Source organism: Chionomys nivalis, chromosome 4 (assembly GCF_950005125.1).
Source record: "Chionomys nivalis chromosome 4, mChiNiv1.1, whole genome shotgun sequence".
Classification (NCBI taxonomy): Eukaryota; Metazoa; Chordata; class Mammalia; order Rodentia; family Cricetidae; genus Chionomys; species Chionomys nivalis.
Window position 1 is genome coordinate 37,607,626 of NC_080089.1, and position 16,023 is coordinate 37,623,648.

At 34.0% G+C, this 16,023-nt stretch overlaps 1 protein-coding gene across 1 annotated transcript; it reads left to right on the forward strand.

Moving 5' to 3' along the window:
- Window positions 1-14,483: 14,483 nt before the first annotated feature.
- On the forward strand, window positions 14,484-15,416 carry LOC130873658 (olfactory receptor 8D2-like). Its single transcript, XM_057768529.1, has one exon. It carries the CDS (start codon window positions 14,490-14,492, stop codon window positions 15,414-15,416), a length of 927 nt encoding a protein of 308 aa, XP_057624512.1. The 5' UTR covers window positions 14,484-14,489.
- The last annotated feature ends 607 nt before the right edge of the window (window positions 15,417-16,023 follow it).

The following is a 16,023-nucleotide window of genomic DNA, read 5'->3' on the forward strand; positions in this document are numbered from 1 at the left end:
CTGGTCTGGGTATGCTCCTGCAGAGGTCTCTGGCTTGGAGTTGGTGCTGCAAAGATCTCGGGCTCTGGTCTATTCCCTTGGGTTCCCAGGCTCAGGTGCGCTCAGACCCACAGAGGATCTAGCTCAAACTTTCTCCCTGAGAGGTCCCAGACACAAGCTCAGACCCACAGAGGTTTCTGGTTCCTGCCTATTCCATTTGATGTACCAGACCAATGCCTTGAACAGAGGACCTGGCTCAAGCCTACTCCCTCTCAGGTTCCTGACTCATGCCTGGACCTGCACTGATCTCTGGTTCTTGCCTCCTCCCTTGGAGGTCCTAGATTCAGATCCAGACCCACAGGGGACCTGACTCAGGCCTAGTTCCTCATATGTTCTAGGCTCATGCCCAGACCCACAGGTGTTCTGGCTTAGGTCTAACCCTTGAAGATCCCAGATTCATGTCCAGACCCACAGTGGTCTCTGTCTCTGGTTCACTTGCTCAGCAGTTGCTTCCCTGTAGCTGTTCTTTTGGAGTTCCCTGTCTTAGGTCTGTTCTGGCCTAGGTTGCTGGCTCAATCCTTATCCTGCAATGTCCCTGAAGTGGGTCCGCTCCCACTCTGGTGGAGCTTGCTCCCTTAGGCCCACTCTGGATAAGGTAGCTTGTTCAGTGATGTGTGTTTCTTGAATGCAGAAGAAAATTGGATTCTGTTTTCATATCTAATCTGTTTGCCCATGTCTCTTTATAAGTGAGTTGAGTCCATTTATATTAAAGGATATTAATGACCATGATTGCTAGTTCTTGTTATTTTAGTGTTCACTGTTGGTGATGTTATTGTGTGTGTTTTTCAGTATTCTAGTTCTTGTTATGTACAGATAAGAGTTCAATGACTAGACTAGCTTGACCTAAATATACAGACCCTAAATAAATAACTAAGTAGCTCTGATAAATTATTGCTTAAGTAGGGAAATACCACCAAGAAGAGAATGCAAAACAAATAGCAAATGCTTCCTAAGTAACAAAGTGCAAAACCAGTTTTCTGTGTGGTTTCTATTGAGTGTGGTGACATGTTGAATAGGCTGAGAAATAAATGGCTGCAGAGAAGGCAGCATCTGAATTTAAGGCATTAGAGAAAAGATTGTTGTATGATGTTACTTAAGAAAATGTGGAAAAAAAAGAGTTTATTCTTCCAAGACAGTGCTCCAGCAACAGATCAGACATTTCATTCTGTTCATGAGGATGAGTTTGATGAAAGAGTAGGTTACTTCTACTGATAGAAACAAATATTTTAAACAGCATGGTCATACAAGGCAACAACTTCATTGAATCCACTCCTGAATGAGGAATGACTCACAACTCAAAAAAACTTTGTGTTGAATTTTCCTGACTAGCTCCCCTGAAAAATCTCCCCTGCCCATAAATAAATTACTGTTTATAAAATCTCAAGTAGAACCCTTGGCAATCTTTTCACTTTTTTGTGAGTTTTCTGAGATATGTAGGTTTTGTTAGTTACCCTGTTTTCTACTTTCCTTCAGGAGGAGCTAACTTGGCACACGAAAGACATTTACAAATTCACATAGTTGGATACAGAGAGAATCAGAGCCAGAAAGGCAGATCATTCAAGATAACAGGGAAATATCTTTAATACTTTTTCAGTACCTGCAGATTTGCTTCCTGCATCAAATCAGAGACCTGTGGATAGCAGCGCCAGAGATGTCTTGCAGAATCTCTGCATCTAGGGGAAAAATGGAGATGGTTCACTGTAGATGTGAAACTCACATCAAGTTCAGAAGAAAACACTAGCTGAGATTAGTGCCTTTATCAACACAGAGTTTCAATATTCATCAACTGGAGGGAATGGTGGGAAATTTAAAGGCCTGATTTGAATCAAATATGCCTCAAAGGAAGTGGAAGAGGAATGGAGTTAGAGACAGTATCTGTGGTTTAAAATTGTATCTATGGCCAAATTAAAGACCACTTAAATGCTAATAACTCATTTCAACACAAATTCATTCTGAACAATGTTCACAACATGATATTTAGCTTTCCTAAGTTATTGAATATCTATAAACTTTTATATTTTTGTGCTGTTGCATGACATTTGTTCTTAAAAATGGTTATAGCTCATAAATATATCATTATTAAATACATTTTGTACAACTACAAAATGTACATATCACATGTAAATTTAAGGTTGTATTTAACCATGAAATTAAAAATTAAATTCTCTTTCTCTCCCTCTCTCTCACACACACAGCCTAGAGCTCCCAGGGCTTTTCGAAAAAACTAATAATAAATTTTTATTGTATCTCTAAGATAAAAAGATATAATTTTTTTCTGTGGAATAATGCTTTTGTATACAAATAAAGATTTGTCAGTCATAGAGACTTAATAAAAAGCTTCCTATCATAATCTCTTCAGCATTTCCACAAACATTGTAGTTATGTTCATTGTAGTTATGAACATATGCTTCAGACCTAATATTTACAATTCACAAGATTTGCAGAGCAGATGTAAACCTCCATTCTGTTATACCTCCTATACTTCTGTGATAAGACTGGTACATTTAGGACAGCATTTGTCTTTGACATACACTCAGTCTAAAGTTTAAAGTGAAGTCTCAATTTCTTAGTCAATAACAACAGAAAGAAGAAAATGTTAAATAACTTTTTTAAAATTTAGAACATAGTCTTAAATAGCCAATGTTAAAAGTATAGAATGGTTGACTTTTGTTTCTCAGTAAATACTAATTACACTTTCATCAATTTTAATATGAAACACAGATTCATTTTGTTTTCTAAATATCCAGCATATAAGGCACAAATAAGTCAGATTCAAAGAAAATGAATAATTACAAAATTTTTTATGTATCAAATGACATATTGGATACTTTCTTAGAAGTGAAATAGTACAAGTTTTATATGTGAAACAGCAACCAGAACAAGTGACGACACAGGAAGGGGAGAAAGAATAGAAATGTATACAATGGCCAGTACTCTAAAAATCCTAAACCCCAAGTCCAGCTGCATTTCATTAGAATGGCTAAACTTGCCAGTCATTTCATTTCTGAATTATTTTATTACATCATTTATAGTTCAAAGTTATGTAGCAAAGCAACTGTGCTTCCTAAAAAAAATATTGAGTTGTTATTAGTCTCTTATAATGTGAACCTTTTGCACTCTTTGATATATTGACAAAGAACGTACCAGACTGACAATTTTATAAACAGACACTGAAATCCTGCCCACCATAAAAATACTCTTGAAGATGGGAAGAATTTCTTGACCTCCTAGGATTTTGCTAAAGTACACAGTTGATGTCCCTTTCAGCGGGCAAGGGAGTTAAGAAAGTGATTTTTAGATATTTTTGGATATAAAATGTACAAGGATACAATCAAATAGACTTTGGTACACACTGTCTCAAATAGCTATCATTTATTTATGGGAAATGTATTCAAAATCCTTCCAATAAGCAATTTTGAAAATCATAAAATTAAACTAAAAGAAATATAAATGGAATTAATAAGTGGAAAATAATGCAGTTTCCACATCATTTGAATCTTAATTTGGAAGTTTTTGAGTCTGACTTTGATTCCTTGGAGAAGAAATCCCTTCAGAGGTTTGACAGAGAAACTAAATTATCTCCACATTTTGTGTTATTTATATGTGAACTCTTTAAGCCTTCAAAGGAATCGTGGATTTTTAATAAATCCATGAAGAATTCATCTCCTTCAGGACAAGAAACAAGTTTACCTTGTGGGACTTAGATTATGTTTAAAGTGAGAGAATTATGGGTTTCTTTCCTGTTCAATGGTGTGGGGAATTAGCCTCGGGATTTGAGAGATCCAACTGAAGTACTCAGAGATTTCTAATCTATAACTACACAGTTACTGATTATTTCAGAGATGGCACTTTTTCTTGACCTTGTTCATTATGCTTTTAAGCTGTTGTTACCTAGTGTAAATTTTATAATTAAAATTAGTAAGTCTAAACTTAAAAAAGTATAATCTGACAGCAAAGAAAAGGTTTCTGAAATTTTATGGATACAATGCTGTAGCCTAAATATTTTTGAAAAAATATTTTGGTACAAAAGGCAACCATAACAAAAAAAATCAATCCATAACTGGATTAAAGACATTTTAAAGCAAATTATTTCAATATATCATTCTGAAGTATACTCATTTAGTCTCTCAAAAAAATTATCAGGACTCCTTACTACATATCCCTGAATACACAGTCTCAATTTTTGAAGCACTATGATGAAAAACCTAGTACATTTCTTGGCCTTCCGTTCACATGCAGGTAATTATTGGTCAATCTTTCCAACCTAATGCTGAATAAAGTGTTTTTAATTCTGTGTGTGCCCATGAAACAGAAATTTTGTGTGGTTTATTTCCCCATTTTTGTTGTAAAAATAGACATACACAATACTGATTTTGAAATTACACATATTAGACAGATAATCTGTGACAATTCTCCATTGTAGGTACAAATAACATCAGATGAGTACATATAACACTTGTCCTGTTGATTTATAACAGACACTACTATTTGTTGATTTCCCTTAATAGTCTTTGTTTATGATTAAATGTTATGATAAGTATATAGTATCTCAAACAGATCTTAAACCTTCAAATGGCTAAGATTTTGTATGAAGAAGATAAATGGGACTTCCAAAACTAATCAGAAAAATGAAGGGGGTACATTATGTACTTTTTTTTTTTATTTTTATTCTTTTTTAATTAAAATTTCCACCTGCTCCCCATTTCCCATTTCCCTCCCCTCCTCCCAAATATTGCCCTCCCCCCACTTCCCTCCCCCTATCCCCACTCCTCTTCTCCTCCCCCCACTCCATTCCCCCTCCCTCTCGATACTGAAGAGCAGTCCAAATTCCCTGCCCTGCGGGAAGACCAAGGTACTTTTGAGCATTTTGCTGTCTTTCAAAATAGGTCTAATCTGAATTTCTGCTTGCTATGTGTCCTTTGTATATGCCCTGAAATGACCTTATTCACCTCACTTACTTTTAAGAATAACTTCTATTAGAGCAAATCTCACTGATCGTATTGGTACACGTGTCTACTTCCAACACTTAGCAGCCTGAAGTTAAATGCAAATTGGGCTATTGGATGATCTTGTCTCAAAACAAACTCTTTTTTTTTTTTTTTTTTTTTTTTGGTTTTTCGAAACAGGGTTTCTCTGTGGTTTTGGAGCCTGTCCTGGAACTAACTCTTGTAGACCAGGGTCAAAACAAACTCTTAATTCTGTTTTGATGGTACTGTGCTTTCCCATGTCCACAAACAACTTCACTATACTCACCATCACAAATTCTTTCAGTAAGCTCTGGGGGGTTTGAAAAATGTTACATAAGTTTCTTTGATCAGAGCATGTTTTCATTTATTAAAGAGCTTTTGGTATAGAAAGAAAAGTCAGTAAAAGACTACCACAAAAGATTCCATGGTCTCTGGTAAATTCTCCCAGTCGTTAACAGCTCATAGATGTACAGGGAGAGGATCCAAGTATATTAACCCCTTAGCATGGAGGACTTCTTGCAGAAGGTAGTATGTGGAGACCTGCATGAAGCAAGGGCTTAACTAATTATGAAGGAAAGTCATAAAGATGGTTGGTTAGGAGGGGGATTTCCATACCTATATTTTCATGTGTCTATCCATGCATGCCAAATACAAATAACTTGTTTGTTATTTTTCTATTAACAGTAGCAAATTCATTAACTTCCTCTCATAAAGTAGTTCCTGTGGGTAACTTAATAATTTTTGTCAATGCAATATCATTTTCTCTATGTTCTAAGGTCTCCAAATATAGTTTTATTCTCTAATTTTAGTTTTCCTTATGAACTTTTCTTAAATCCCCAAATCACATTATTGTTTCTGTTGACTATTCATAGCACTCAACCTTTATTTAATAATTGTTATAAAAAATTTTTTTCTAAGTTTTGTGAATTTTCATTTTTCTTTACATGAACTCTAGGACCCAGTAAAAAGGCTTGCCTATTTCCCCTCAGTACCTTTTATAATTGTGTGCCACGCCTTCTTGATTCACAATATAGTTTATATGTTTCTTCTCATTTTTTCAAGTTTTATGTCTTTAAAATTAACAATGATTTTGCAAATAATGTTGTGACTATGATATGTAATTTTGTATTCATAGTATACAGCTTGGTAATACAACTTAAACGGTTTGCATATTACTCTGTCCATTTGGTAAGTACATTAAAAACAATATCTAAAAATTTTCTAATCTTCTAATCTTTACATGCAACTGTTATTATTCTACAACTCCTCTCCTGTAAGTGCATCAAAAATAAAACAAAGTCAGAAAACATCTAGATCTACAAAACATATTTACACTTGCATGTTAATGGAGACACTCTTCACAATAGTAGCATATTCAAGCTACCAAATGTCTAATCATGAAAGAATGAATCAAGTATGGCAAAGACATAGAATGAAATATAATGAAAGCTTTAAAAGAAAGAAATTCTATTGCTGACATGGGTTATATTGGAAAATAACATGGTAAAGGAAATAAGTCATTTTCAAAATAGTTGCTGCATGGATTCTCATCCATAAGATATCCAAGACAGATAAGCACAAGAATTAGAGAATAGAACTGTGAAAACTAGAGGAGAAATGAAGGAATGAGGAAAGTGTTCAATGAGTATAAAGTTAGTCATAAGCAAGTGGCTTACCGATGTCAACTGTGCAACATAGTACAGTATATTCAGTTGACAATATGGAAATATTCATTTAAACTTCTGTTAGAAGGTATGTTTAATATTGCATATTCATACATTAAACTTAAAACTAAACAAAACAAATCCAAAGAAACTGAAGTTATTACCTTAATAATGGTAATAATTAATGTATACAGAAATCCCCATTCACAAAATTATATGCATAAGTTGTATATAATTTTAGGGTACCATCAATATTTCAATAAATTTGGATAAATTAATATGTAACTTAAATGGAAATTTCTATCTATATTCTTGCAAGAGAACATAAGATACTTTACCTCTAATCTAAAGAAAATATATAACTTGTACCATTTTGTTGGAATGATTCTGAAACTACGGTGTTCATTAGTAGCCCTTATGCTCACTATGGAACAGTACAATGCTGATAAATACAACCAGAGACACTCTGCAATCATAAAAGAGACATCTGATATTTCAGGGAATATGTGAACAAACTTGAAAAGCACGTCTATATTTCTATAGCCCGCCCATTGAAATAATATTATGGATAAAGCAGTTTAGTATGACTTGTATTATTAATATTCTTTTTATCTGTTGCTTTATACGTGTTCATTATTATTCAAGCAGTTTGTCATGCTATTTCTCTATTGGTTAGCAATGCTTTGTGAAGCACTGAAAAGGAGAAAACAGCCTTTCTTATGCCTTTGCCAAGAGCATAAAGCTTCATTTGTGCCTCGGCTGTCCACACCAAACTTCATTCCTGTTAGGAAAACAACTTAGTTGCTTTTAATGTTGTGGGAATTCAATGAGGTTTATATAAGTTTTATTTTATATTGTTAATTTAACCAGAACATTTACATATTTGAAATGTACTATGTTATTTTCGTTCTAAGAATATTCCGATTCTGTTCTGAAAATGTTCAGACATTGTTATTTAGGTTCAGTAAGAATTTTTAATAAAGTTTGTCTTCTCAGGTGGAAATATTGATACTGCAGCTAACTGAAGCATTCTCGAGGGTGAGACATCTCATCCCTGTGTTCTCAGTAAAGATCCGAGTTATGCTATACCAAACAGACTATGAGTTATGCTATACTAAACAGACTATGAGTTATGCTATACCAAACAGACTATGAGTTATGCTATACCAAACAGACTATGAGTTATGCTATACCAAACAGACTATGAGTTATGCTATACCAAACAGACTATGAGTTATGCTATACTAAACAGACTATGAGTTATGCTATACTAAACAGACTATGAGTTATGCTATACTAAACAGACTATGAGTTATGCTATACTAAACAGACTATGAGTTATGCTATACTAAACAGACTATGACTAGGTTGGGGCTGGTGTGCAGATGAGCCAAGCTTGGAGAATATTGGTTCTATAAATCTAGTTTCACTGTTTTCTACTTTAATATAAACCCAGAACATGATCATTTAGCAAATGACTGGCACTAAAGGCACTTGACTTCTGAGTCAAGACCTAAGAGCATCTAGAGGGGCCACTGCAGGTAACACCTCCTACATGTAATTTAGAGAAGGAAGTAATGAATGTGAAGATGCATTCTGGGAGGAAGACATTGTTTCTATGCTCACCATTCTTCAGTTGTAAATTGCTTATCAGTTTCCTGTTAAAAACTCTCTCGGGATACTAACTAGTCATATAATTTAAAGTTTTAGAAAGTCTTTTTAGGACAGGTTAGTATTATTACCATCAATTTTCTATATTTGTGTTTAATGTATCCTGTGCCTCACAGTTTGGTATCTTAAATGTCTGCTGCATACAAAAATTGAAGAAATAAATTACATAATTGCCAGATATTTTTGTAGTATTTTCATTTTTATAAGAAATTGTAATGAAGAGAGACCAGCATATATATTATACATATGAACACAGGTCATATTAAACATTAACTACTTTAATAGCAAATATTTGAGTATTCATCAAAGCACAAAAAATGAATGGTCATACAGTTTTCAAGGATACATTTGACTAAGTGTTGAAGCATTCTTCTTTACTTAATTGGATGTTGGGAGCTGCTGGTTGTCAGCTACTGGGTAGAGGCCAGGGTTCTGACACATTTCTTAAGAAGCACTGAATACCCACATCAGATTAGAAGTTTATGTTAGAAATCTTTTTAATGATCCCTTAACTGTGATATGATAATCCATATAGCTAATACAATAAATATTGTGACAAATAAAAAATAAAATAAAACTAAGGGTTGTCTATCTTCAATTTTTAAAAATAAGTTTACCAATATCATCATTTCTAAAATCATATATAAATATACAAGTAACATTAGATGCACCAGGCAGTTTGAATTTGTAATTTAGAAATAAATATGTTTTGTGTGTGTTTGTGCATTTTCAACTATTCAAGAAAAAGAGGTCATAAATTAAAGAAAGAAGAAGAGGGAAATTTTGGAGTAAGAAAAGGGAAGAGGAAATGGTGTAATAACATTTTAATCTCAGAAATGAAAATAAAAATAAGAACATTTAGAGAATAGTTTCATAATGGAAATTATAGCAATTAATACAGCATGTACGAGGCTTGGGCAAACCCATGCCAGGCCAAATCTTAGCCTAGAGAGAAGTTAAACACAAATTCCTATGCCTAGCCATGGAACTCTTGGTAGTTGTCAACTGCTAAGGAGGCAAAGACAGTTTTCTCTAAGAATGTAGACCTTGGTAAGTCAAGCATACTAATGAATATTTGTGCATCACCAATTAATTTTGAGGTCAAAATAAATATATAATTGTAAAGAAAACTGACACGAAATCTTATCGACAGGAAATGAGCTGATTTCAAAAGATTTGGGGAGGGGTTGAATATGATGAAAACAGTCTCAAAGAACTAATTATTTTTAAAATTGAAGCCAAGTATGATGGTGCATGCTTTCATTGGAGGATGAGAAAGGAGTATCATGACTTTCAGGTGAGCTTAGATAACAATCAAATCCTGGTTCAGAATATATTTTCTTTCAACTAAGTAATTAAATATCAGATAGGGATACTAGTACCAGGATCTCACATGTTTTGAGTGGCCAATGATTTCACACAATGTTAAGGATTATGTGGTTCTAGGTTATAAAGCAGAAAGTTGGAATTTGAATAAGGAGTCGAAACTAATAAACTTACTGAGGCAAGTCTTGTTACAGGAAAGGATGCTTTAATTACATTAGACTTTTAGCAGTAATTGAGTAATTGAGGCCCTGTGTATCTTCACAAATTCTGTGATAGCAGACTAGTAAATAGGAAAATCTATTATTTCCCCAGCGAGCAAATCCCTTTAAGACTGACTGTCATCTACTTGAGTAGAATTTAGACAATAAATAGAAAGAAAAATAAATAATTTGTAAATACTAAATTATTAAAGGAAGACAGCATGGGATTAATTATTGAATGGTGTTAATGTTTTCGATTCCCTGAGATAGTGAAATGTTACTGAGATCGTCAATGCCCTTATTTGTTTTCATTATTAATTTTATATTACACAAGTGCCAAATCTTCAGAGAGTTTATGTACCTTTGGAAAGGAATTGCTTGTGTATTTCTAAATTCTAGCTCAACATTTCCAAATAATATAGAATCTCTGTGTTTGAAGCAAACATCTTAAGGTAAGTGGATCAAATTTCTCAGAAAGTTGAATAACTCTTGAATTATAACTGAATGGTACTGCTCAAATTGTATTAAAAATTATTAATCCATCAAATCTGCAGGTTCATTTTGCTCACCATAGCACTGTACATACCAAACTTTAAAAATTAACTTCAAAACTACATTGACTCATTTAATTCTTTAAAAGAAATCCCACAAAATATAGGTACCACTAAGGTAATTAATTTATAGTTAATTAATAAGCTGAAATCACCCACAATTTGATGCCATGTAGAATATTTTTTAAATTATCTTAAAATTCATAACACTATGATAAATCATTTGTGATGAAGCATTTGTTTTTAGATTATATTCATTTACTTCCTAAGTGACTTCAAACACAAAACTTGCAAAAACAAAACAATTGCTCTAAAAACAGCATAAGGAAGGGAAATCATGGATTTAATATATTCTCATTCGCTCATTTTCTGCCTGAAGGTACACTGTTCATATGTTTAAAAGCTAGAGACTTATAGAAATGATTTCCATATTTTATGTTAAACAGAGAAGTAAAACATCAAATTTTATTTTCATTTACACACATATATATTTGCTCTCTAAATATCATATAAATATTATTTAAATATGTATATTTAAATGCTGATTATTTTGTCAGTAACTTAATATACCCTGTGAGCACCTGTGTTCTTACATATTAAATATCACTTTTCTTAGATGCTCATTCATGCATATCAAGAATTGCAGCAGACAACTGTTTTGTCAGATACCATTGTGTATTACAGAACAACAAGGACAGTAGAATTGCAGAAGATGCAATAGGGGAGAAAACAGTAAGTGCCAACAATCTGTATCTTTCTCTGACTGCAGAAAGCACCTAACCTGCACAATTGAAAGTTGCTCATTTCACTCATCCTATATAATAATTCATTTCCAGTCAAAGATTAGTTATGTAATATCTTTCTTCATCTGTGACATTCACTATGGATTACTTTGTTAAGAATTTTAAATACTGTGTCAGGCTCTTCTGCCCCTTTGAGATGACAATGTCAAAACGCATTCATCTATAGTATTTACATGAGGTATTTGAACTTACCTATGTGTATTCTTTTTTTCTTTTTCTTTTTTCGAGACAAGGTTTCTCTGTGGTTTTGGAGCCTGTTCTGGAACTAGCTCTTGTAGACCAGGCTGGTCTCTAACTCCCAGAGATCCGCCTGCCTCTGCCTCCCAAGTGCTGGGATTAAAGGCGTGCGCCACCACTGTTCGGCTATCTATGTGTATTCTAACATGACCAAACTTTCTGATGTCTAGATAATATTGTGTTTCAAAGACATGATTTTATTGATTTTTCAGCTCCTTTCATTACTGTTACCTGCTGTTCTTCCAATAGTCAGCCGGACTTAATGGCTTTCATATGACTCCCTACATTTTTCTATCTTTTCTCTTTAATTTTGAACTCCTCTATATGCATCAAAAGTATTTCGTAAGAAAGCTTGAAGCTACAAGTAAACAAGCATGGATGCATAAAATGAAGAATCTTAGTACATGTTTTGTATAGATATTCTCTCATATTGTTTTGTAACCCTGAGGTTTTAACTCACCAAATGTGCATCCCAAGGCAAGTAAGTATTCCTGCTCTTTTCCTATTGGGTTCTGCCAAAACATACAAATATAGGGTTTGTTTGCTCAGTCAATACAGCAATTTAACCTCAAATTCTTTTGTAGTATATCTGGATGGCTATTGCTTACAAACGGGAACTCAGTAAGTAATGTATGCACCTAAAATAAATAAATAAATTAATTAATTAAAAAAAAAAACCCTGTGGTACCTACTAAATGTCAAAGCATGGCATTTGTTTCTTTCTGCTGTGCTGCATGGTGTGAGGGGCTTTGTATGGGTAGAAACTAAAAGTCTCTCAGTCTGATTCATATGGTTAACTCATCAAGATAAGAGCATCCATCTGAAGGTATTCTACTCTTAACAGGGCTCAACACCTTTGTAATTCTGAAACTGTTCTCAAAGCACAGTCTGTTGTGCTTTGTTTTCTGGGACAGGCTATCGCTATGCAGCCCAGGCTAGAGGATCCCTTATTTCCATGATTCACATTCATTATTTTATTGTACCCTGTGCAATAATATCTCATCAAATCTTGCTTTAAAATACACATATACACTGAATCCTCTTAGGAAGTTGTACAAGGCTTTTAAAAGTATAGTGAAATATCTTTCTCTGTTATTTTTGCATCATAGGAATGTTTTTCAAGCAAAATAAAGTTAGTTTACTTATTGCTTTCATGAATGTTTCCTCCATTTATTTTTGTCACATTTAAAAAATGGTTTAAAACCATATCCATTTCATGACATGATAACTTTTCCTCTTTGGTGAAATTTCTAGCAATATATTACTAGCATTTCTATAGTATATAACTTATTATAGTAATTTGACATGCTTGGGTGTTTTATCTGCATGTATGTCAATGTGTCAAATGTAGGTCTGGTGCCTGCAGAGGCCATTAGAAAAAACTCTGGGCCTAGAGTTTAAAAAGAATGTAAACTGGCATGTGAGATTTAGGAAATGAACCTAGGGCCTCTGGAAGAGTAGTCAGCACTTGTATCTGGGTGACATTCCTACTACCTACAAGAACATTTCAATACCAAATTAGTCAATAAAATTATCAACATTAACATTTAAGAAACATTTATTTCAACTATGTTTGAGCTTCAGGAGACATGAAATAAATAAATAAGGAATCATGGAGCTCTGAGCTAATAGATTAGGAAGAAGGTCAGTGAAAGAATGCCTTCAAATCCTGCAAGGAAAGAAAGTCCCTAAAGAAAAAATTGATTTATTGCTGTTTCAGATATTACACTAAGAGTCAGCACTACTTTGCTCTTTCAAGGACAGGGATGACCTCATCTGTACTTTATGGTCAGAGAGCAGCAGCACATTTCCCTTTCTTTCATCAATACCAAAGAGAAAGCCTTATCCTATTTTAGCTTCCTCTTCTGAGAAGAAATGGGAAAGATTTCAATAGATGACAATTTTCTATTGTGAATAGAAATTTTTCTATAATCTCTTCATTTAAACTCAGAATCACTTTTTCTTTTGGTTGTTTTGTTTCTTTTGTTGTTTTGTTGTTTTTCAAGACAAGGTTTCTCTGTAGCTTTAGACCCTGTCCTTGAATTAAATCTAGTAGAGAAAGCTATCCTCGAACTCACAGAGATCTGTTGCCGCTGTCTGTTGAGTGCTGGGATTAAAGGTGTGCACTATCACCACTCAGTCAAACCCAGAATCATTTTATTGTGTCTGTGCTTCCAGCTTTAGATAACCATGTGATTGCATTGTGCTCCCAGGTTTAGAGACTGTGATATTGACTTATATAAATGCATTGAAAGATAGAAAGGGATGGTATTTTAAATTATCAAATCTGTTTTGTAAATTAAATTTCATAAAGTTGATGATTTCTTTGGCAAGTATTAAGGTAAAAATGATAAGTATCTTTATGTTAATTATACCAATGCAATAATTGGCCTGAATTTGTGCTTATTCTTAATCTTCAATACTTAAAGAGTTAAGTTTATGTACAAACTTAGGTGACATGGGCATAAGAATGGGCAGTCTATAAGGTGGTGTGAAAACCCAAATGCTAAAGTCATTCTTTTTTCTATATGCCTTTATAAACCATGAGATCTCAAATCTATACAAAAAAAATCACAGGCAAGGAAATAATGCTGAAATCAAGAGAAAGAGTCTTACCTAAGGAACAACACCTTGTTTTCCTATACAGTATCAAATTGACATCCATGAAAACATGCATGCAAGTAACATAATACAGACTGAATAGGTTGTAAAAAGGGCTGTGTATGTATACACATATTCATATATACATATGGCAATAATTAATGAAAATTGGGTCATGAATTTTAAACAAAACAAGGAAAAGTATATGGGAAGAATTTAAGGGAGGAAAGGCGAAAGAGGAATGATGTTATAATATAATATCAAAAGCTTAAAAAGTAATTTTAATATTGTTTATGCAGTGCACAAAGATTTCGAGGGAAATGAGGATATCAGAGAAGCAATCTGTCGATGAGAAACAGAAATGAAGAGTGACCAGCAACCCTTTCTTTTCTTTCTTCTTGTAGATAATATTTTATAAGTACTGGATATTATGAACCACTCTTCAATGACTGACTTCATCCTTGAAGGACTAACAAAACGCCCAGAGCTTCAGGTCCCACTGTTCATCTTGTTTTTGGTGATATATGTGAGCACAGTGGTGGGAAACTTGGGCATGATCCTTTTAATCACCATCAGTTCTCAACTTCACTCTCCAATGTATTATTTTCTCAGTCACTTATCCTTCATTGACCTCTGCTACTCCTCTGTCATCACGCCCAAGATGTTGGTGAACTTTGTATCTGAGAAGAACATCATCTCTTTTTCGGGGTGCATGACTCAGTTTTACTTCTTCCTCCTTTTTGCTATTTCAGAAGGCTACCTCCTTACAGCCATGGCCTATGACCGCTATGTTGCCATCTGTAGCCCACTGCTTTACAACATTGTCATGTCCCAAAGGGTCTGTTCCATAATGATGACTGTGGTATACTCATTGGGTTTCTTTGGGGCTACTGTTCATACAACACGCTTGACAATGTTGTCCTTCTGTGGGTCTCATAGTATCAGCCATTATTTTTGTGACATTCTTCCCTTGTTGTCTCTATCTTGCTCCAGCACTCATATCAATGAAATACTGCTATTTATTATTGGTGGAATTAATACCCTAGTGCCTACACTGGCTGTCATCATCTCTTATGCTTTCATCCTAACTAGTATTCTTCGTATCCGCTCCACTGAAGGACGTTCCAAAGCCTTTGGCACTTGTAGCTCCCATATTTTGGCTGTGGGAATCTTCTTTGGGTCTATAACATTCATGTATTTCAAGCCACCTTCCAGCAATAATACGGAAGATGATAAAGTGTCCTCTGTGTTCTACACCACAGTGACCCCAATGCTGAATCCCCTAATATACAGCCTGAGAAACAAGGATGTACAAAATGCACTGAAAAAGGTGGTTAGGGGAAGGCAGTCATCTTAAAATTGAGAGGAAAAAAAATAAAACAAAATAAGTTCTCACTGTTTCTTTGTATATTTTCTTTCCTCCCGGGAAAATAGTCATCATAACTTTAGAAATGGTTATTTTAGCTTTGACAATGTTTAAGGTATTTTTGAAGATTATCAAGCAAGATAATTTACTGATGGATAGGGATCTTTATAAATGTAGGCAGGGAATATAAATTGATGGAAGAGGAGTAGTTACACACTGAAAATATTTTGATTATAGTAAAAATGCTGCTCTCATTGGCTGGACCGTAATGATAGAATAGGCATGTTTAAAGAAAGGTCTTCCTGAATATTGGAAAAGTGAACTAATTCATATCCATATTTGTTTCTTTTGACCACAAGGTTGAAACTGCAGTGATGGAAGTACATAACAAGGCATTCTAGGAGCCGCAAGAAGCTCAGAAGTATTTCTCTATTTCTTTACTTGGAATGTCTTTGGGGATTGAGTAAAGTCCAATCATCATTTGGGACAGTTAAAATTAATTTTAGACATATCTCTATACTTGTAGCTTAGCAGTTACTATAAATTTAACCCCCTATATTTAAGGAAAGCATTATAACAACTGTAATAATTAATACAG

Excerpts from the sequence above, each read along its gene's own strand:
- LOC130873658 (XM_057768529.1), top strand. The coding sequence starts at position 14,490 with ATGAACCACTCTTCAATGACTGACTTCATCCTTGAAGGACTAACAAAA.